The sequence below is a fragment of the Colossoma macropomum genome, unplaced genomic scaffold (assembly GCF_904425465.1).
Source record: "Colossoma macropomum unplaced genomic scaffold, Colossoma_macropomum, whole genome shotgun sequence".
Taxonomy (NCBI): Eukaryota; Metazoa; Chordata; class Actinopteri; order Characiformes; family Serrasalmidae; genus Colossoma; species Colossoma macropomum.
Window position 1 is genome coordinate 24,785,854 of NW_023494791.1, and position 22,687 is coordinate 24,808,540.

General features: G+C 40.2%; 1 protein-coding gene across 1 annotated transcript in view; it reads right to left on the minus strand.

The window, feature by feature from the left end:
- LOC118810643 (adhesion G protein-coupled receptor A3) overlaps positions 1-22,687 on the minus strand; it is a 194,847-nt gene that overhangs the window by 49,052 nt on the left and 123,108 nt on the right. The window contains exons 13-14 of the mRNA XM_036574580.1: positions 6,462-6,651; positions 5,681-5,889 (exon numbers count right to left, since the gene is read on the minus strand). Of these exons, the coding sequence (XP_036430473.1) occupies positions 5,681-5,889; positions 6,462-6,651 (399 nt within the window). The remainder of the gene's footprint in view (positions 1-5,680; positions 5,890-6,461; positions 6,652-22,687) is intronic.

Genomic DNA, 22,687 nt, shown 5'->3' on the forward strand with positions numbered 1-22,687 from the left:
ATATTGTTCATAGGGAACACCCACGCGCAAACAAATACATTCCACACTCCAGCAGAGAGAGAGAGAGAGACTGTGGGTCAGAGGTAACAAATGTTAAGTGATTCAGGAATCACCTTGGCGAGCTTTATTCAGGCCTTTATCCTCTTCATTATCCTCCAGCCTGATGACAACACAAACAAGCTAACACACAAAAACACTGCAGCACAGGGGCTGATGGAGTATGACTGTACTAGTAAACTAGTAAATCATCGCTGTCCAATGAAAAACATGTCCAAAATAGTAACTTTGCAGGAGAGGGTAAAAACATTCTTAACTTTTAATGTAAGTTAAATGTTAAGTGTAAAAAGTTTTTTTTACAAGTCATTTTGGAGCATTTCTGTTGGTCCATTCATCATGAAATTTCCAAACAATGTAAAGGACAGCTGCCGTTTTCAAATTATATAGAATACACCAGCAAACACCTGCCAGGGTAATAAGAGTTTATAGGTTTTCAATATTTATTTATTTATTTATTTACATACATACACTTAATTTATTATATCAGTTTTGTTTTAGTTAGTATAAGGCTGTATTAACAGGTATAAATCAGAGTTTTAGTTTAGGTATTAGTTTGTTTATGTGTATGTTTTAGTTTTGTTTTAGTATTATGATAAATATTTTGCCAGAGACCCAAAGTAATTCCAATTTGGACCCTACTGATGAGTTTTATGATATTAGCAATATTAAATTAGCACAAGAGTAGACCTTGCTCAAGTTGCAAGCTTTACTTAAAAACATTGTCATCTCCAGAGTGTTTAAAGCTGCACTATGTAAGGTTTTTTGTTAAAATTGAAACTGAGTCAGGAGCTAAGAAAAACTGCACTGCTGCGAGTCACCCTGTAAAGCCTGAAATAGTCAGAGGTGACGGCGGTGTCAGTGTTCATGATTGGAGTGTGTATGATTTGCAGGAGTTTTTCGGACCATGTCATACGTCTTTACATATTAGCTTCACATTCACAGGCTCTAAAAGAAGGCCTGGGTTGATGTTTAGGTCTTAAATGCAAAATCACACTGATGAAGAAATGATGATTAATAGATGAATAGTAGATAATTCACTTGAGTGGAATTCACATGTCCTTCACTCATTGTCTTTTGATACTCCCAATGCGCACACAATCATCAGATTCAACTGCTTGGGAAAGGTGTCTGAAGCACAAGTGCATTACAAAGTGTTCTTCCGCATGTTGTGTGCAATTACACATTTCCACCAGAGATGTCTCCAAATCTTACATAGGTCAGCTTTAAGATTTGACATAGAAAGAATCCACATCTAGATCATCCCTTATGCATTACAATTATTAGTTTTGTAAAGTTGTTAGGAGTATGTTATGTACATGAAATATAAATGCTATATCATGATTAATACCACCGTTGTTAGAGAAGGAAAAATGTGTTTTACATTGTGTGTCAGCTGTTATTCTATTTAAAAACTTCTTATATCTAAAATTGTTACGAATGAATATACAGCATTTTGGAATAAAACTCTTCATACACAGATAACTGCTGCAAGGTTGGAAAATCTTGGCCAAAATGTTGTAAAAAGTTCTGTTCAACATAATGAACACACAAAAATACATACATTTAGAGTGCTTTCATTTCAAATAATATTTTGGTCACACTGTAAGGATAGACTGGATACAGTTTTCTGTCATGTAATTTAACTAACATTAACATAGTTGCAAACTGGTTGTGGTTTCCAGTTTGCTTAGTTTCCATTGGCTACAACACACATGGTCCAACTCAGCAGCACACCATTTTAAACTGGAATCTCAGCATAGCGTCTCTAACTAACATGAGCTACAATTTGTCTTTGGGATAAACGGCTTTTTTGTCAACCTTCTGTAAAGCTTAGCCATCCAAGCTATAGAAGCTACAAAAGAATGCATGTTCTGGGAACTACCTGCCAGTATACAGACCTACAGCTTACAACACAGGCTAACAAACAACAATATAGTCACAACTATGTTAATAAATCAGACAGAGTGCTACACACACAACCTCCACCTCCAAACTGCCAGGTTTTAAAGGGCAACAGGCAGAGTGACTGGGACTTTCCGTACAGAACCATGTTCCTTTAAAAGCACAATGCTTGCATTCTTTTCTGAAGACAAGTTGAGGAAACAAATAATCAGGCATTAGAGACAATGCAAAGTGAGGCCTTGTCATGGTGATGGAGACAGACACTGCTCCAGGAGCACTGGAGGAGGGTGACTCAGCCTCTCTCTCTCCTCTCCCTCTCTCCCTCCTCCCCCAGCAGCACTGTGGCTTTAGACCTGGCTTACTGGAGCTGTCCGTGGTGCTGAAAGGCTGCCACACTGAAGATACTAAGCACTAAAGTGGTGTTCTAAAATTAGAGCACTGTAAAGTTTAAAACCTTCCCTTAAGCTGAAGCATACCCTAATCCGAAATGTGCTCAAAAATAGTGTTCATGCACCAGAAGAAGAAACTCAGTTTAATGATGCATGTGAGATTTTACATATGATTGGCTGAGAACGAAAAGGCTTTTATCTTACGATGTTTCAAGAGGGAGCTAGTATACCAGTGAAAAAAAGCAGAGTCAAAAATATTACAGATGGGCTCATACACAATACAACAGCGTGTGACTCACCAACTGTGAATAAAAAGGCCTTGGGAATAACACAAACTCCTTAGTAACCCAAGTACAGTCTTAAAAATAAAGCCACAAAAATGGGTTCTATGGAGCGATGCCAGAGAGGAACCACTTTTGGAGAGAAACGCTTCAGGGGATTGTTCTTAAGAGAACCATGTTTGTAAGTAGGGCTGGGCGATATGACAATATTTATCGGTATTGTGAAAAATTACATCACAATATAATTATGATATGCTTTTCTGAGTCTATTGTGGATATGGTCAGTTCTTAAAGCACACTGATAAACTGCATGTAACATTACAGAGAGCATCATTAGTCCTGTTTAAATGTGTCCAGTGCTATGCAGTATGTGAAACATTAAATAGAAATAATTTGCACTCAAAGTTTTTAAATGTGGCTTTTTTTTGCATATTCCAACAATTTAGATGTTAAAAATGAATCATGACATATCATATCATGTATGGTGAAAATTTGTTTAAGTATTCTGACACTGTATTTCACCACAGTGCCCACCTCTACTTGTAAAACGAAATCTGCAAGAGTGAAGAACCGTTTAAAGCTTAAAGAACCTTCATAAACTTTAAAGTTCTATACCACATTATAGGTTTTTCCTAGAACTGTACATCCAAGTCAAGAACCTTTATACTTAAGACAGTAAGACCTACAAACACTGAACTACCTCAACAGAAAACATTTGCCAATACCTCCTGCCTCGATTAGAATTTTAAAATCAATAAGCCATTTCCTATCGGTTGTGATCAGCAGGAGGAGGGGTGGGTTGGATGTGGGTTTCTGCCTGTGTGTAGGTGGGGGTGTAATCAAGGTGAAGGACATAGCTGAATGTGCGTTAGACACTGTGAGATCAGCCTCCTCTACTGACCATCAGCAAAACCAAGATATGTCCTCATCCACCTCCACACACACACCCCCATCGGGAAGTGGAGCCTGACAGAGCTCCTATTTACCCGTCTTTCACACAATCAGTGCAAGGAACTGTGTGTTCTAAATTAGACTACTGGCAAGTGGCAATATGCCACTTTTCTTAGTGAGCAACAGGCCTGTGACATGCACATGCTGATGTAATGCTCTATTTAACTATTACTATAACTTTTATGACCAATACAAAGCTGGCCACTGGATATTAAACCTCATCCACATTTCTCTATAGTGGCCTTCACATATAAAAGACTTATAAACACACACACACACCACACACACATATATATATATATATATATATATATATATATATATATATATATATATATACACACATATGACAGCTGATTTTTATGTGACATTATAATATTCCATCATCACAACAGCTAATAAACAGCTAGTAGCAGGCAATAAATTAAGACTCTGATTCAAAGAGAATGGCTCTCAGAATTAGCCCATTTTAATGCCCTGCATGAGCTAAAGGTTCTTTTTCATGAGGATGCATTATTTTATGCAGCGAAAGAGAAGAGCACATAAACGGAGCGCTGACGAGTCGAGCACAGGAAAAAAAACAATAAAGAGACGTTATGATGGTGGTGCGATGAGCTCGAGCAACAGGTTCAGCAGCCCGTTCCCGGACCCCAAACTCGCCAAATCCAAACACTACAGCTCAAAAAAGGAGCAAAATAACGTGATGTCACAAATCCCTTTAAAGAGCTCTTTTTTTCTCGGGCACTGCGCAGAGGAAGGACTGCGGGTGTGGTGACTGCATTAGCAAACGCACTATCCTGCACACACACACGCGCGCGCACACACACGAGCGAACGATTCAAGAGCTTTCTTTTCGACCGGCGCGTGCACGGTTTCCACCATTCTGTGGACGAGCTCCCCAAAAACCACCAAGCTGCTGCCACTTTCATTTACTAAAACTGCAGCTCTTCGGGTTTTGCTTTGGTTAAACGAGGTGAAACAGACACACACACACACACACACACACACACATACATACATACACACACACACACACACACATCTCTCCTCATAGAATGTATATGAAGCCACACGTCCTGCCAGGGCTCCAAGCAATGAAAAGCTGGCATCTGCCCTCCATCTGTGCACACACACAAACACACACAGACACACACACACACACAAACACACACACAATCGCGCCCCAACTCCTATTTCTCTAAAGCCATTTCAGCAGCGTCTGTTCCCAAAATAAAGCCCCTCGCCAAATTCTCCCCTCCTCAGCGTGGACGCGTGTATGAGCCCGCACGCGCGCAGCAGGAGTGACCGCCGGGACCCGCGCGCAGTAGCCTCACCTCCCAGTCTATGGAGTCCCAGTCGTCGGTGAACATCCGGAGGGCTCGGTGGTCGCCCGGCGGCGGACGAGGCGCAGCGGCACTACGGGGCGAGCGGGGCGCGCGCTGCCATGGCGCGCTCGCGTTCGACTCCTCATCAAAGCCGTCTCCGCCGCTCGAGATGGAGCCGCGCGCAGTCCCGCGAGTCCGAGCGGAGAGCGGTGGGAAGCATTGGCGGGAGGAGGAGGTGGAGGTGGAGGTGGAGAAGGAGGAGGAGGAGGAGGAGTAGGAGTAGGGATGCTGCTGCCGCCGCTGCTGCTGTTGCTTTTTCTGCTGCCGCTGCTGCTTCTGCTGCTGCTCTTTTTGCCTGTTAACGACCCGCTGCGTACTCGCTCGCGCTTCCTGAAGAGCCGCTGCGATTTGGGTTCTCCCATGAAACGTAAAAAAAAATGAGTGGGGGTGTTTTTTTGGGAGGGAGGGGCGGGAAGGTGGGGGGTATAGTCGCTACGAGCAAGCGCGCGCTTCGCTTCTTTAACGAGATGCAGCTGTGCATGACTTTGCAACGCTTTTGGCGAATAAGTGGGATTTTTTTCCCCACCGGCGAGCATTAAGAGCTTATGACATGCTTATGGAGATCACGTGACAGCTTTCTCTAAAGAGAGGGGCGTTTAAACGAGCGAGCCACGAGCTAACCTCGCCGGCAGAGTGAAGAGCGTGAAAAAGATGGAAAAGGAGCGTAACAGACATACACACGCGCACGCACGAGAGCGCACGCGCGCACACTCACCATGAGCACGGCGAAGTTGTTGTGGTGGGTGCAGTGGATGGTGGTGGTGTTGCCCGCAGTGGCCGTTATGTGGCAGCCCTCTGCCCTCCAGCCCCCGTGACCGTCCAGCAGGTCGAAGTCCCAGTAGGCTGCGGTGGGGTCAGCGCCCAGCGCCCAGTGCCGGAAGGCGATGGTCACGGGCTGGACGTCGCTCCTCGCGCTGCACCCATCTACGGGAGAAACACACTGCATCAGGGCCAGCAGAGCGGAAAGAGCTTAAGTGCTACACCGCTGTATAGTGAGAGTGCATTCACAACACACACGCACACACACACACACACACACACACACACACACACACAGACACAGACCTCAATCAAAAAAAAAAACGCAGTGGGGTAAATGGGCTCCTCTGCCTTGTTTACTCGTCAATGTCATGAAAGCGACAGCAAATAAAAGGTGTGGCTTCACTCGTCAGTTAAATACGTTAAACACTAAGAGCACGAGCACTGCACTGGCCTTCATGCGCACATGCTGGACATGTACTCCACACTGACCACTCATACAACATGAAGATATTGCGTCATTTAAAACATCATTTCGATGATGCAACACGTAGAAACGAAACTACTGTTTAATACCTTCATTTAAATTCTGCGATGAGCCTGCAGCTCGAGAAATAAAAAAAAAATGATAACAAAAAAAGAAAAAAATAAAACGCATAGAGGACAGAGCTCAGAGCTGATGTGGCTGCAAAAGTGGCGCATTAACCCCCCGTCACAGCTGCACTCCTATCTCTTACCTAATTTGATGAAAGCAACTGGTGTGGCGACGCTCCTGCGCTTGCCGTCGTCCGCGAGCTTCGACGAGTCGCCCGTGCACGGGAAGAGTTTGCCATTGCGGAAGACGATGAGCTGCAGCTTGCAGGTGGAGTTGTCCGCAGCACGCGGGGCGGCCAGCGGCAGGTGGATGGACGCGACGGCCACTGCGTCCTGAATTTACCAAGAAAAAAAGGGGAAAAAAAGAAAAGCACATCAAAAACAAAAGGCTTTTGAAGGAGGTGTCTGACAGCGGCGTGCGCGACACCGAGCGCATGCACAGCTCACTGTCCCGGACTCCTCGTGCGCTCCGGGGTGACCCCCCTTCCCCTTTCACCCTCCCCGCTCGCCCTCCTGCTCCTGCTCCTGCGTGTGTGAGTATGAGGTCCGCGTTGTCGGTCACAGATCAGGGCAGTGACGGCTCTGAGCGCGCGGCTGGGCTCGGAGCAGCGCGCGCGCATCCGCGCTGCTTTAAAGAGCCCAGCAGCCTGACCGCGGCTTTACGGACCCAGAGCACGTCCACGGCGCGGGGGCGTGCATTTAAAGCAAAACTCTGCGCACAACAAGTTTGGGCTTTCCCTCCCCACTTTCTCCGCGTGTGAGTGGTTTGCAGAGTGCGTCAGTAGCGGTGGAGGAGTTCCAGCCGGGGTCACGCCTCGACAAACTTCTGATTTAATCGTAGATAAGTGTGACTCAGAAGTCAATACAAGCAGATGTGGAACCCCTGCTTGTGTACACACCTTCTCTGGGCAACATACGGGTGCCTACACTTAGATCAGGCAAGCGTTTCCTCTTCTTCAGCGTGCCATGAATACACTGAGAGAAGCGAGGCACTGAATTTACTTCATTCAAATATGTACATCATTTCCTCATTAATAAAGTGCACTTTGAAAAAAAAACTTTCTTCAAGGGCTCTATAGTAAAATGAATGGTTCTGATTGGAAACCAGAGTTCTATATAGAACCATTTGCATGGGTTCTTTGCATGGTGAAATGGTTCTTCATCTCGATGTTGTGTATGGCACCAGAAAGGGTTGTTACAAGCTTGACATAGTAACAGTTGAGGAATGCTTTTTGGCACTGTATAGAACCATTTTCAAAAAGGTTCCATATAGAACCATATACAACACATGCTCCACCAATCTGAAAAAAACATTTCACGCAAATGGTTCTTTGGGTGTTCGAGGTTCAATACAGAACCACTGTCTTTAATAAAGAACCCTTGAAGAAGCATCTTTTGTGAGTGTAGCATTAAAGATTTCTGCTGTTGTTAAGCTTGACATCATAACAACTGAGGAACCTTTAGAACTATTTTCAAAATGGGTTCAATAAAGAACCATATACAACACTTGCTCCACCTATCTGAAGAAACATTTCAACTTGCAAAGAACCATTTAAGTATGAAATGGCTCTATATGGTTCCAAATACAACCATTCCCTTTACTAAAGAACCCTCAAAGAACCATCTTTTAAAAACCTATCTTTCAGTTCATATACCGCTTAAAGCTTGGGTGCAACTTTGTATTGAAAAGTGTGTGACAAATGAGGGCTTGTAACAAAGCTAGTTAGCTGTCTGCTATTAAACTCAGCACATATGACACAATTAATCATGCTGCTGCCAAAGATGTAACAATCCCATGTCTCACATTGTGCTGAACTGTCACATTTGTCTTAATAACCTGTTATTAGGTAAAGCTCACCTATATATATACTGTTGCTGTCAGAAGAAAACCTCACATCTCCATTTTTGTCAGTTTTTCAGTTCTTAACATAATTTGAAAATTCCTGTTGCCCTTTACATTGTCTGTAAATTTCATGATGAACTGACCAAAAGAAATGGACCAAAATCACCTGGAAAAAAGTCTGGTTCCACTGACTTACATTAAAAGTCAAGTTGTACAGTTATCATTTTGGAGATACAAGGTTTTGTTCCAACAACAGCGAATATATATCAAATATATACATACATATATACATACATATGTATACACATATAGATACATATGTATGTATGTATGTATATTGTTAAAATGTCAGCTGTTCTTTACTTTTTGTCAAAACATCATGACAAACTGACCAGTAGAAGTGTTCCAAAATTACTGTGGAAAATGACAACATTCGTTTGCAAATTACTTCAAATCTTGTTACATTAAATGATGTTCAAAGCTAAGGATTTGTTTTTTCGCTTCTTTTATAAAATACTATTTTGTTTTGTTCCAACAGCAACAATATAACGTCTAGCTACTATCTACATTATCTCAGCACACATGAGTGTTCTCACTGCTCTTGTTTACTTTTTCGTACTCGCTTATTTTCAACGACCACAGATACTGTGCTTGATCTTTCTTCATGCTTTTAGAAAGTGCTTGGATAGGTGTCTGCAGCAAGCTAATATATAAAAGGTTTTTAACAGACAGCCTTGGGGACAAAAAGGATCAGTTTAAAAAGCAGTGGGGACACACTCTGTAATCCTCAGCGTAACCTGTACCTACACAACGAAGCAAATTCAAAGCATCACTCCTTTAAAGGTATGCATTTTTCACCAAACAGGTTTCATGCTGGCTAGTCACAACTAGCAAACCAGTTGCGGTTCATTCAGAAGGTTTTGGGTGCAACAGAAGCAATCTAAGTGTTAGGAACATGCTGAGGTCAGCACTCCACAGGCCCTGAAGGAAGTGTGTGTGTAAGGGGGGGCGGTGAAGTGTTTCATTCACAAAACTGGGCTGTGCTTTAGTCACTATTTTTCCATATCAGAGATTTCTCTGACTCATAGCTACAGCAGAGAGCTGAGAAGCTGGAGTATAGCACTGTTACATTTCTAAACAACCCCAGCTTTACACATTAAATTGCAGCCTACTTCAAGGGAACTGCAATTATTAATAAAACTCTTTCTTCTTTTTCTCAGAACATAGGCCTATTTGCATCACTGCGTCTCTTGCTTGCTGCTTGTTTTGTATGCCAGCACTACAAAGTCATCCTTCATAACATCACTGACTAATGGTGATGGTCTTGCTAAAGACAAAGCAGACACAAAACCATGTGCTATTATAAAGCCATAAACCAGTATATTAAAGGGGAATTCCACTAATTGTTCAAAGTTTGTGCATTATGAAATGGTCAAGATGTAAACAGTCATTCAGAGTGGTGTGATGTGAAATGCTCTGTTCTAGAGCCAGAATTGTTCACAGTAGTGGTGATAGGAACCAGATGTCTGATGCGTTTAATGCCTCTAAAAGCTCCCTCACAGACAGCTACCACACAAAATGGTTACTAGTACACTGCCTGAATTTTGAGACATTGTTTTATGATAGTTTTGAGATAAGGATTAGGCTTAAAATGTCCTTCTCTAGGGCATTTTAAGGCAAAATAGTCCCCAAGAAAATGTATTTTTTTCAGATTTACACTATTTTACCATTATCAACATTACATATAAAAGCTCAGAAGAAATGTGTAGCTATACTAGGCATTTTTAATAGTAAATAAAATGGCTATTTTTGTAATATAGACATTGCTCCCCTGGTTCATATAACCACCACTGCAAAGAAATCTGAGACTGTATGTTTCTCCACAATGCACCATTTCATAACAAAACAAACTATGAATACATTTTGAAAAAAAAATCCCCTTTAGATTGCTAAGAGAGAGAATAGTTTCTTTCTTATGTGGTAAATGGGGCTTGACTGCTGCTTTGACCCCCTATAATCATGGGCAAAGTTCTCACAGCACACCTGCCCACTGAATTATGTTAAAATGACGGTTCTAACAGAGGAATGACAACATGGTGCTTAACCTGAGCCTCTACCTTTTTACAACCTTGTCTGTAAATGAGACCATGGCCTTTTGTTAGCTGCCTTTGTTGGCTATTATGTCGTGCTTTGACTCACAGTGAGAAGTCACTGATTTTAAACTAGTGCGTGGATGTAGGCATGCATGCATGAGTATGTCTGAGTGTATGTTTCTATGAATGAGAAAGACAGAAGGAAGTGTTCATATTTATACATGATTATATGTATGTTTATCATAATCTTAGAATATTTTGATTTAAAAGCTTGTACTTAAAAGTGCCAATTAAATGTTAAAGCCTGTGGATGACTTTATTTCCAAAACAATTACGTTTTTGTTTATTCGCCTCACAACAAATAGTTTTCAGCAGCCAGCAAGTGCTCAGCATGACTGGAACGTCTTCAAGTTGGAAAAGCATCTCAGGCGGCTCTTCATGAAGTTGCTTAGGAGAATGCCAAAAGTGTGCAAAGGTGCATTAATGCAAAGGAGGGCTGCTTTAAAAAATCTAGAATAGAATATAGTGTTGATCTCTTTAATGCTTCTTTTGGTCCACACATGTATCTTAGTAGTTTGGATATTTTCATTAGTATTCCAAAATGTGAGCAATAGTGAAGTTAGCCTAAGCACAACACTTCTAGGAGTAGGTGTGTACAAATTTTTGACTGGTAATGTCCATCAGACTTGTTAGCGAACGTGCTTGATGTTTTAAAAAGGACTGAAAGTACTGCAAAGGACCACATACCCAAGCGTAACATTTGCTCCTACCTTACAGCGACTCAGCAAAGATGATTTATTCAAAGCTTGTCATGCGGGCCTCCGGCACAAGCTACTACATAATATTTTTTATTAATCTGAGTGGTGGTGACTCAATAGGTCATAGTATGAGGCAGATTGAGTTGGGCATGTGCAGAAGATTAGCTGGACTTGACTGCGAGAGTGGGTCAAATGGGGCTGTACTTGAAAATTTGGTCTTAGCGTCAGAGTGCACTCTGGATATTTGGATATTCCGAGCACTATCACAATATCTATTCTGAAAGTGTACTGTGCTGTCAGTTTTGACAGAACCACTCTCTCTCTCTGTGAAGGGACTTTGGGGTACCAGCTTGTTTCTGAATGAATGGAACGTGGTCTCACCAAAGCATCACAGCACAAACAGTCATCATGTGTTGCCTAAACCTGCTGTTCAACCACAGAACATAGGGCGTGGGTCAGTAACCCAAATGTTAAGAAGAGCCATTTTGTCCTCTCAACAAAAATCAAACCACCTTGTGAGCCACAATATTTTTGTCCATTTCATTGAAGTAGCATTTTACCATCTTGGCTGTGTCTCAGTATGGGCTAATGTGCTAGTATAGGCTAAAAAATATATAAATGAAAATACACTTACTTTGCTCTGCTTTAAGCTTTTGCTCAGCTATAGCCACTTTTCTCACATCTCTGGCAGGAAACTTTTCCTCATTAGTAGAAAAGTTTCTTGTAAAATGTCTCTCAACGTGTAATTTTTTACGAAGCTGAAGTCAGCTTCCCGTTCGCCAGCTTCTTTTTCTTATTTTCCATTCCACCTTAAATCGTGCCTAAGGTGCCAGAATGTAACTGCAGCACCATTTAAAGTGGAAAAATTTGAATGAGTCAGTGTTTGTCAGTTTCTCATTGCAGATTAAACGCATCAGGAAACTAGCTGAGTACTTATAAATGCAAATAAGTCATCTCCAAATTATTGATGTTCGTCTTAAATCTTTCTCTTTGCCTTTTCATTAGCTACTAGCTAGGTGAGATTGTTTTCTGCACTGCCATGGTGACCAGCAGTCTGCATGCCAACCTTCAGGGTTAAAGGGTAAATTAGCAGTTATTCATTAATTCCAGCATTTAATACCATTTATTGTTCAAACTGTGTTAGCACGATCACAGCAGAGCTTTATATAACTGCGAAGGAGGATTATTTTATTTTATCTAAAAATCTAATTCTGCTGTGGAGCTGCAACAGGACAGTAAAAGAGCTGCCTGTAGCTCCAGAGCCACATGTTGCCAACCCGACATATAAATTCTAACTTTCCAGAAGAACAAAAACATTTTCTTAACTATTTTAAGTTAAGTAATTTTGAACCATTTCTATTAGTCATGGAATTTTCCCACAATAGAAAAGGCTGCACTTTAAGAGTCTATGTCGTGGAAAACTAAATTTCCCTTGCTTTTTTTTTTTGGAATTTGAAAATAGCATGTTAATATTGTATTGGTTCCAAACAATACGATTCACTCTATATAGTCCATATATGCAAACTAAGCTGCAAGAACAGCTCATTTTAAATCAATTGTTTCTGTAATGTCACAAGATCCCATTCACCTGTTCAACCTAAAGCACTCTAGCCCTGTCCATTCATACTGAAGTTCTAAGGAGAGTTTCAGCTTGGACTGCTTTTTGAATGAGACACAATACAGGGCAGCCAATCAGAACAGAGATCACTTATCTTATGTCAGTCTTAAAGACAGTAAAATAAAGGGATAAAGAGAGATTGGAAAATGGTCACGTAAATGAATTATGACCATCTTTGGTGTATAAAACCAGACGAATGTTACAAGTGGACCTTTAAAAAAAGTACAAAAAATGTAGGATATGGGTCCTTTAAAAAAGCTTCTGTGTCTGATCCACTCAGACCAGCGCAACACACACTAACACACCACCACCACATCAGTGTTACTGCAGTGTTGAGAATGATCCACCACCCAAATAGTGCCTGCTCTGTGAGGGTCCATGGGGGTCCTGACCACTGAAGAACAGGGTAAAAGGGGGCTAACAAAGTATGCAGAGAAACAGATGGACTGCAGTCTGTAATTGTAGAACTACAAAGTGCACCAATATAGTAAGTGGAGCTGATAAAATGGACAATGAGCGTAGAAACAAGGAGGTGGTCATAATGTTATGCCTGATTGGTGTATGTCTCAGTTTAACTTCATTTAAAGGCTTGGACTTTAAGTCTGTCTTTTTATTGTAGCGTTAGCCTGATAGTCAGTTAGCTTTCTACTAACTTTTATCTGTCCAGCCTACTACTGAGAGTAGAATCCTGTCTGTTAGAAGTAAATAGTGATGTTCAATGGACAATTTGACATGCGGTCACATTTTATGGGCTCAGATTTCACTCAGCTGTACTGGTAACAAACGACACTCCTATTCTCAAATCCGATATTTCAGCCATGGTCTAGAAACACATTGATCATGTGAAAAATAAAGAGGATATGTGTTACTCTAAAATGTAAGCCATTGTACACAGTTTCCTTTGGTTTCCTCTGGTAAAAGATCTGTCATCAAAAAAATTCTAATCACTAGTCTGAACATTTAAAAGGCCAATTTACTACACTTTTCTAGTGTGAGGTCCTGTTATGATGTTTGTGTAGTTTTATGCACCCACAACAATCCTAATTCATTTTACAAGATCATTGACCAACCTTTCTTTATCCCTTACAACAGTGGTCCCCAACCCTGTTCCTGGAGTTTCCCTTGCTCCCCAAACACCTGATCCAACTAACCAGTTCAATGTGCCTTTAAAACTCATATACATTTTAAAACAAACAAACAAACAAACAAACAAAACTAATATTTGTAAATGATCTCTGCTCTGACTGACAGCCCTGTATTGTGCCTCACAAAAAAAGCAAAAAGCACTCCTTAGAAACACTCCTTAGAACTTCAGTATGAATGGGCAGAGCTGGAGTGCTGTTGGTTGAACAGGTGGATAAGTGTAAATGAATTAGTTCTTGTGCCATCACAGAAACAAAATTTTTGCAGTTTCGCTTTCATATACAGACAGGATCAACGGTATGTTTAGCTTCTTTATCAGTTTACATACTACATCAAGCTTTAAGAACAAGAGCTCATCAACTTCTACAAAGCATTGTTTGACTGTTTCCAATCCCAGTGATTGGACGACTTAAATTCCTAAACAATTCCAAAAGCAATTCCTTAATTAAAATACTTAAAGAAATGGGTGAATAAACTAGTAAATAATAAACATTAAAATGCACATACATTCCCATGAACTGAAGGCTTAGGTACATTACATTTTTAACTGCCACTCAGTGAATGATCTCCAACACTAACAGTATAGCCCTCAGGTTCCTAGCACTGTAGCACTGTGTTCATATAAATTTTCCACAGCATGAATAAATTTATCATTATATGTAATTCATTATAGCTTATATTGTGCTCATTTTTGTACAAATGTATAAATGCATAAATCCATTCAGTCAGTTAGAGGAACCAATTTACAAACTCTAATGGGCCTTGTATTGTAGTCAGAGTAGTCATAATCTAATCCTAACATTCCACACTATCCTGAAAGTCTATTGTTCCTTTCATTGCTACATTTAGATATTCGCATATCACCTGACAAAAGAGCATAATGTTTTTCTAACATCTCATTTTAATGTTATATCCAGAAGTTAGTTCAAGGCCAAGGAAATTGATGTCACACAAAGACAGGTCCAGCAATTACCAAGTATGTCAGTCAACGTGCGTCTTAAAAAAAGACGTCTTAGTGCTGAACATGGCAGTTCATGTATTAGACTTCCAACACATTATGTACAATCAAGAAAAGCTTGTTATTAACCTGCTCAGCAGTACTCAGTTAAGCCTTTCTGTGCCGTTAATCTATTAGGTTGTAACCTGAACAGATTCAACAGATTCAGGGAGAAAACAGTTGAATAATGAAATGAAACCATCTGTCACTGAGCTCAAACTTAGTTAAAGATAATCTCCCTACAGACAGACAGACAGAGAGAGAGAGGGAGAGAGAGAGAGAGAGAGAGAGAGAGAAATAAAGAGTCATACAAGCTCCAGAGAGAGGCTGCATTATTTCAGACGGACTGAGGTCTCTATTGCCAGGAATAATTGCGAACAGCACTGAATATTTTGTGTCTTTTGAGCCAGCTGTCAGTTCCAATAGCCTTTCCCCAGATAATTAATTGCTTGGATGTTGTGAATGCTCGATTCAAACTGGATATTTGTTCGGAATAAAGGAAGCTCACTGGTGTAATTGAACAATGTGTTGACACTGTCATTGGAGATTCGCTGCTCACAAAACAAGTGAGAACGAGTGCGAAGCTTCAGGTTAAAATGCATAACCACTTAATTATCCACCAGCCATTGACTGATAAACCCTACAGGCTTTTTATTTTCTGAATGCCCACAATGAAAAGGCAATGAAAAAGTCTGCAGGTGTCTTTTACCAAACAATGTTAAATACCTCTAAGCTTTGTTTGAAACCGATCCAGGCCTACTGCTTTGAATCCCGGTGTGGTTCTTGTGGAACGATGGTGGAAAGATTAACCATCCGTTCATTTAAACTTGTAATTAACCAGGCTTATCATTAGAGGCCTGAAAAAGAACACCATATGAGAGATAGTCTCCATAAAAACCTACAGATTTCAAAGGATGGATGATCTCTCAGATTATTTAAAGAAGCCTCTTCCACCATCAATTTTCATAGATAGCCTACAGTTTCCTTCATCTTCTTCAGTGAATGATTTTTTTTTCTCTTCCCTCCACTCTAGGAGTAGGTGAGGTCGTAATGGAGGCAGAAGACTTTTATTTGAGAAATTTAATCCAAGAGTGGGATTAATTCTAGCCTGGGGGGGAAAGGAGAGTCAAAGTCATTCTTCTTTTACTGATCACACTGGCTTCACAGATATCCAAACTATCTAATGTTTCATATCTTAATGACAGTACTGTGAAAGAGTTTTAGGCACTTGAGAAAATTAAACTTAAAAAGCTACTTATCTGGGAAGCAAATGTTAATTTTCCTCAGGAAAAAAAACACTAGAATAAATAACATTAACATGTTAAGTATTGATTTCATGTCCGTTAACATGTTCGTTAACCATTACCAAACCTCTCTTTGTGGCAGCCCTGTATTAAATGTAGGTATCATCCAATACCTAGTTTATCTAATCAATCCTTTATTAAATGAACCCAGGTGTGCTGCTGATGGAATTTAATAAATTCATGTGATGTCTGGAGGCAGTGGGGAGAAATTTGGAAACAATCTTCGTCCTTCAAATTAGCTCATGATACATCAACTACATTTTGGGGGAAAAAATAAATTCTTGCTACTTTTTACTGTATTTATGTTTATTTGCATCTAACAATATATGGTGTTTTTATAAGTAATGATAATCACGTTATTATTATTATTAGTAGTAGTAGTAGTAGCTGTAAAATTGGCCATATAAATGGTTTTAAACTATGTACTTAAGTACCTTAGCTTTAGCACATTACTGTACATCTATATATGGTGTTATGCCAGAGACATAGTCGTGTCTAGAAAGGTGATTACATTTCTCATGACTGGACACATGTGAAGCCTTTGGTCATAAGTAAAAATACACAAACACAAATATATCACCGAGCACATCTAGGTGTGTAAATAGTTCCTCAATCTCATGAGTGGTGGGTGAACACTGTACAGTAGCAATATACTACAGTGTAATACTCTGTACTCTAGCATACTGTGGTGCCTATCCCAATACCTAACCCTAAACTCATCCTTATGAGGACCTGCAAAGTATCCCAGTGTTAATATTTGCATATTTTCCTCACAGTGCGGACACAGCGTGTGTGTGTGGATGCGCACGCATACCCCCCCCACACACACACACACAAACACACACTTTCTCTCGACCTGTAACAAAGCAGAGAGCATTTGATAACGGTAACCTTCAATGGGCCCCTTTTTCTTCATTGTGTCTTTCTGTCACTGTATAATGCAGCACCAAGGAAGGCATGGCATCTCCATCCCCACTTCAAGTATCTCCATGGCAACAGAGTTGTGAAGCTATATGACTTGACAATTTTCTTGCATCCAAAGACACATTCTGGGAGTCTGAATGGAGCAGAGCAATCTCCTGCCTGAGAATGCGTCGAAACACTGCTCAGTGAATATTCTCAGCCCAACCTGTGGGAGACCAACCATTCACTCACGTGAAACACTCACACAGGCAGCACTGCGGTAGACTGAGCACAGACTCTACATGCAGCCATTGTTCCCTTAAGCCTTTCTTGACTGTGAACGGATTAGTTAGGTTAATCAATTCATTTTTTGACTCTACAGGCTAGTTCATTTATTTGACTGACAGGCAGACAAAATTTATTCAATCTTATATTTTCTACCATCCATGACATCTTACAGGACATATGGGGGGGCAGCCTATTACTTTCTGAAGGAGGAGGATTAAACTGTATGTTAATTTCAGACTTTGAAATAGGATTGGCTATCAAGATTCTGACCATAGCCTTAAGATAAAAAAATCCATTATGGGATGGAAGCAGTCCCAACTGAAGATGTTATGTATATTCATGTTGAAGCAAAAAAGGACAAAAGAAATTTCAGATTTGAGCATCAGATGTTAAATATCAACTGTTCTTACAGCTTCATAAAGTAACTGAACCATGACATGATGGCAGATAAGCATATTCCAGCTTATGCCAACATGGCTAATAAGCATACTGTAGTTTTAATGCCTCAGTATCAGCTCCACATGATCCTGGCACTGTTCACTGAAAAGAAAGATGCCTTAAATTTACTTCAAATGCATGTAGATAGATAGATAGATAGATAGATAGATAGATAGATAGATAGACAGATAGGTAGATAGGTAGATAGATAGATAGATAGATAGATAGATAGATAGATGTGCGTCAATATAAGTCGGTCTTGTGATCTAGGTTCTTATAAATGTGTAAATGATGTACACATTTGAATTAAGTTATGTTTTGCTGTATATTATTTTTTTGCATATATTACCTAAACCTACTCCAATCTTTTCAGGCATCTTTGAACAGACATGGCGCATATGTAAACATGTATGCAGTCAGATGGACATGCAGGCATGCGGAACTTAAAGACAATACTGGCAGGACAGCGCAGACAGATGACCTCACACAAGCTTAAACGGGAAGTGGACTACTTCATCACTGTGCTTGATGGTCCTTGACTCTGACAGATTCCAGCTGCAGCCTCCCAGCAGCCAGCACAGAAGAGAAATGAACCTGCACAGTCTCACACACAGACACATTCTTCCCTCACACTCTCAGATCTAAGGTACAGAACTGATGGAGGACATTTGTGCTACTACTGTCAGAATTTTAAACATTAAAACTGTACAGACCAGTCAGCGAAATGACCTTTAATCCAAATTTACACTGATTCCATCATGCTTTGCTGTCTGTGACATCTTTCCCTTTCAAGTAATAATAATAATAATAATAAAATTTTATTTGATAAGCGCCTTTCAAGACACCCAAGGACACTGTACAATAAAATAACAAAGATAAAAAAGATAAAACCACTAAAAATAATAATAATAAAAATACATTTAAAAAGCCATCTGGAAAAGGTGGGTTTTAAGACTAGCTTTGAACATAGCCAGGGTCGAACAAGCACGCAACTCAGAGGGGAGACTGTTCCACAGCTTGGGGCCAGCAACACTGAATGCCCTGTCACCAACAGTACGCAGCTTAGAGGGAGGAACTTTGAGCAAATGTGAATCAGAGGAGCGAAGAGTGCGAGCTGGAGAGTATAACTGGAGCAGACTACCGAGGTAGGAGGGGGCAAGGCCATTCAAAGATTTAAAAACCAGCACAAGCAGTTTGTATCGAACGCGATACTGTACTGGGAGCCAATGAAGCTGTTTCAGAGTTGGACTGATGTGCTCCCAGGATCTTGTGTGGGTTAAAACCCTAGCAGCTGAATTTTGCACATACTGCAGCCTATTCAGAACCCGAGCAGGGAGTCCATGTAGCACAGCATTGCAGTAGTCAATTCTAGATGTTACAAAAGCATGGATAACAGTCTCAGCAGCAGAAAAAGAGAGAAAAGGGCGGATCCTAGCAATGCTCTTCAGATGGAAAAAGGCTGCCTTACATGTGTTCTTGATATGGGGTTCAAAAGACAAAGTGGAGTCAAAAATCACTCCCAAATTTCTAATCTGGGTCGAAGAAGAGACAATATAACCAGAAATAGAGACAGCAGTGCTGCTTATCTTTTTAGTTGTAGCTGGAGAGGCAATTAATATGGCCTCAGACGTATTACTATTCAGACTAATACTAATACTATCATTAATACTAATACTAATACAGCTTGCATTTCCATTTCTTCTATGGAACATATTAGCTCCACTGCAACTTCTCATTTCAACTTGGCTGCACAAGGCAAGGCTATTGATTCAGAAATGTCCCTCACGCCACTTTAATGCTCCCAACTCTTTCAGCTTTCAGACTTAACTGTATTTATGCCATGCCATTCATATGGCCCATCAGAGATGTATTATATCAGGACCATCCATTTTGCAAATTCTACTGTTCCCTTTACTAAAATGTTTTAAAGGGAGATGCGAGTGTAAGACTTATTTGAGGACAGGAAGCAGGAACGTTGCGGAAACATGCGCTGCAGGTCACAAACAGTTCATGACAGAAACCATGTTCTGTTAATATCAAGCTTTCCGCAGACAGCAGCACACACCAGCAAACCTGATTTGATGTGGCGTATGACAGCCCTGTGGAGGAGAGCTGTCTCCTGCTCTCAAAACATTCAGCCTGGCAGGTTTGAATTTGACCTAGGATTACCAACTAGCATTTAAGGCTGGCATCTCATGCGTGTCTTATGATAGGCCCCACTGTGCTGCATCATGTATGAACACGGTGCGCATTTGACAGTACTTTTAATTTCTGTGTTGGGTGTTACTTTGTTAACACTCTACTCTTGTTTAGTGCTGGATGAAGTCATATTACAAACCAATCATACCATCCAACAGTTTGAATGTCATGTTTAATTATGTTTTACTGTTTTGCTCTGATGCTTAGAAACAAAATATTAATGGGAAGAGGTCTGAAAATCATGTTTTACTGCTATATAGTGCCACTACAACCTAGTGCCATGCTGATAACATAATGTGATATTTGAATGGGACGGTGACTTATGTTTATGTGTCAGGTTCTATGAGCTGTCACAGGTCGCCTGACATTTTCCATCACGTTTGAAATTATCAGCAAAAAATGTATGCCTAGCATTAAGTATGGGGAATGAGGTGGCAATAGTTCGAACAACAACAATCGTGATGAAGGCCACTCGTGTTCTGTGTAGAGCCAAGGGGAAGAGTGTAGAGCGCTTATTGTTTCTTCATTCTGCACAAATCAGTGCAAAACACACATAAGAATCCTGAAATAACTACAATAGCAGTTGCTCAGGCTCCATTTCGGTAAAGTCATGAGACAGACAGATCTCTTATTTATTATAATGAGACAGCAGGATTGAGAATCAAGAGCTCTTTTTTGGAGAACCCTCCAGATGAACGATGGGTGTGAGCCTCAGGTCAAAGGTGCCTGACTGTGTAGTTAACCGACTGTTGTGTTTAACCCTTTACCAATCCAGGTTAATTTCATACAAAGGCTTTTTATTCAGTAACTACAGGGTGTACAGTTATAAATAAAATAATAATAAGGTATGGATTGAAAAACAGCATACTTGTCCTTTACACTTCACAATGTATTCTAACAATCAGACCTAAACCTATTTTAAAATAACAAACTAATTCACTAGAATAAAAAAGTATAAAAAAAGTCACCTTACAGCCTAAATAGTTAGAACTGGCTTACTCATAGAAGCCATACAGTCATGTGCCCCAGGTCAAATAAAACTGTATTCACATGAATGTTATGTACTTTCATAACTTTCCATAAGAACTCACTGAACTTCTAGTATGCCCAGGCTCTTTACGAGAATCTTTTCTTGTCAAAAATGAATCGTTTGTAAAGAGAGTCTTTAAGAAAACAGGGTCGCGAGGCTGGTATTTATGAGCATGCATTGCCATATTAATTCTCTCCGACTCATTTCTCTCTCCAACACCAAATAAAACTCTCATCACTTTGTGGTCCTTTCCGTCACTGAGCCAGATGATGAACACACTGGGCCAAGATGACAAACTCGGTCCCCGGCTATGGTGCATTCATCACACACACTTGCACAGTCTGCCTGCTCATTTAATATATATACAGGAGCTGAGACGTGTGCAGCTGTGCCACTGTTAGCCTCTGCTTTTCCTTCAGGAGAAATTGAGAAAGGCTGAACATGGCAAAGTGATATACCCTCTTTCTATTTTCACTCTCTCCGGCATATTGTGTGAAATATATTTGGTCCAGAAAATATGCTTTTGACCATATCTGAAACACAGTTTGCGAGTTCGGACCAAGCCTTTAACATGTGAACAGACTGTATGACTGTAAAAGGGAAGAAAACTGATGAACAGAGAGGAGATGTGGTGGGGTTCTATCTCTAGAGATGGAAATGTATAGGATGTTTGATCAGAAGGAGGAGGAGCTTCAGGCATGGTCCTCCTCCCAAAGATTAGATATTTTCTAATTCTATTGTTTGGAACTCCTGTCCACTGAAAATGTAGCTGAAAACTTGAAGAAGTGGAATCTAAGTGGAACTGGTATATTGTGTAGCCAATATTATCTGTCAATATTGATGTCCCACAGTGTTATGGTAAATGGCAGAAATTCTGACACCCTGAATGGAAGTTTTCTGAGTTGGTGGTTATGTGTAGGTCTGTCACGGTTATGAAATTATAGCTGATGAATAACTGTCATATATATAATTGTGATTAGTGATTTCAGTGTCTTTTTTGTTCATTTTATGCAACTTAAGCAGCTAAATTGGCTAATTAGCTATCTTGTTTCCTAGCTATCTTTACTTTGTAGCTAACACTGGGTCATACTGACATTAAATGATATACTGCACTGTATGGATGTGCAACAAGTTTCTACAGTTAGACAGAATCATGTGTAAAGCCTGAAACAGTGAAAGTGTGAGCAAAAAACACTCGTTCTGCAAGCCTACATGCAAAAGTTTGCTATCTAGCTCAAAAACAAACAAAAATCAAGCTTTCCCCTAAACATGTTTTAGATGTGAAAGTGTAAATGCATTAAAATTGAACTTTAACATATGTTATATAACACAAAACATGTTTTATGAATCAATGAAGAAGTAACAGCAAATGAATTAACAGAAACATACAATGTTTATACAGTAATATTTAAGATTTTGTGAGTTTCTACTGTTAATTTGAGTTTAAGAAATTTGACAGTTGATAACTGACCATTAACAGTTCATAACTGACAATTATATCAGTCAGTAAAATGTCAATGTTTAACTGACTATAATACATTTTTATATTGATACTATCAGAATTTTTATCTCCAGAAAACTGACATCTTAAAAATTGCCATACCATACAAATCAGGCCCTAAATCATAGGTCCACCCACATCCCATTTCCAGAATCCAAGTACAACTCTACAGTTTCACTGCCTGAATCTGACTGCTCACCATTTTCACACTGTTCATAATTTCAGCCTCTCACTTCTCACATCATTTAAATCAT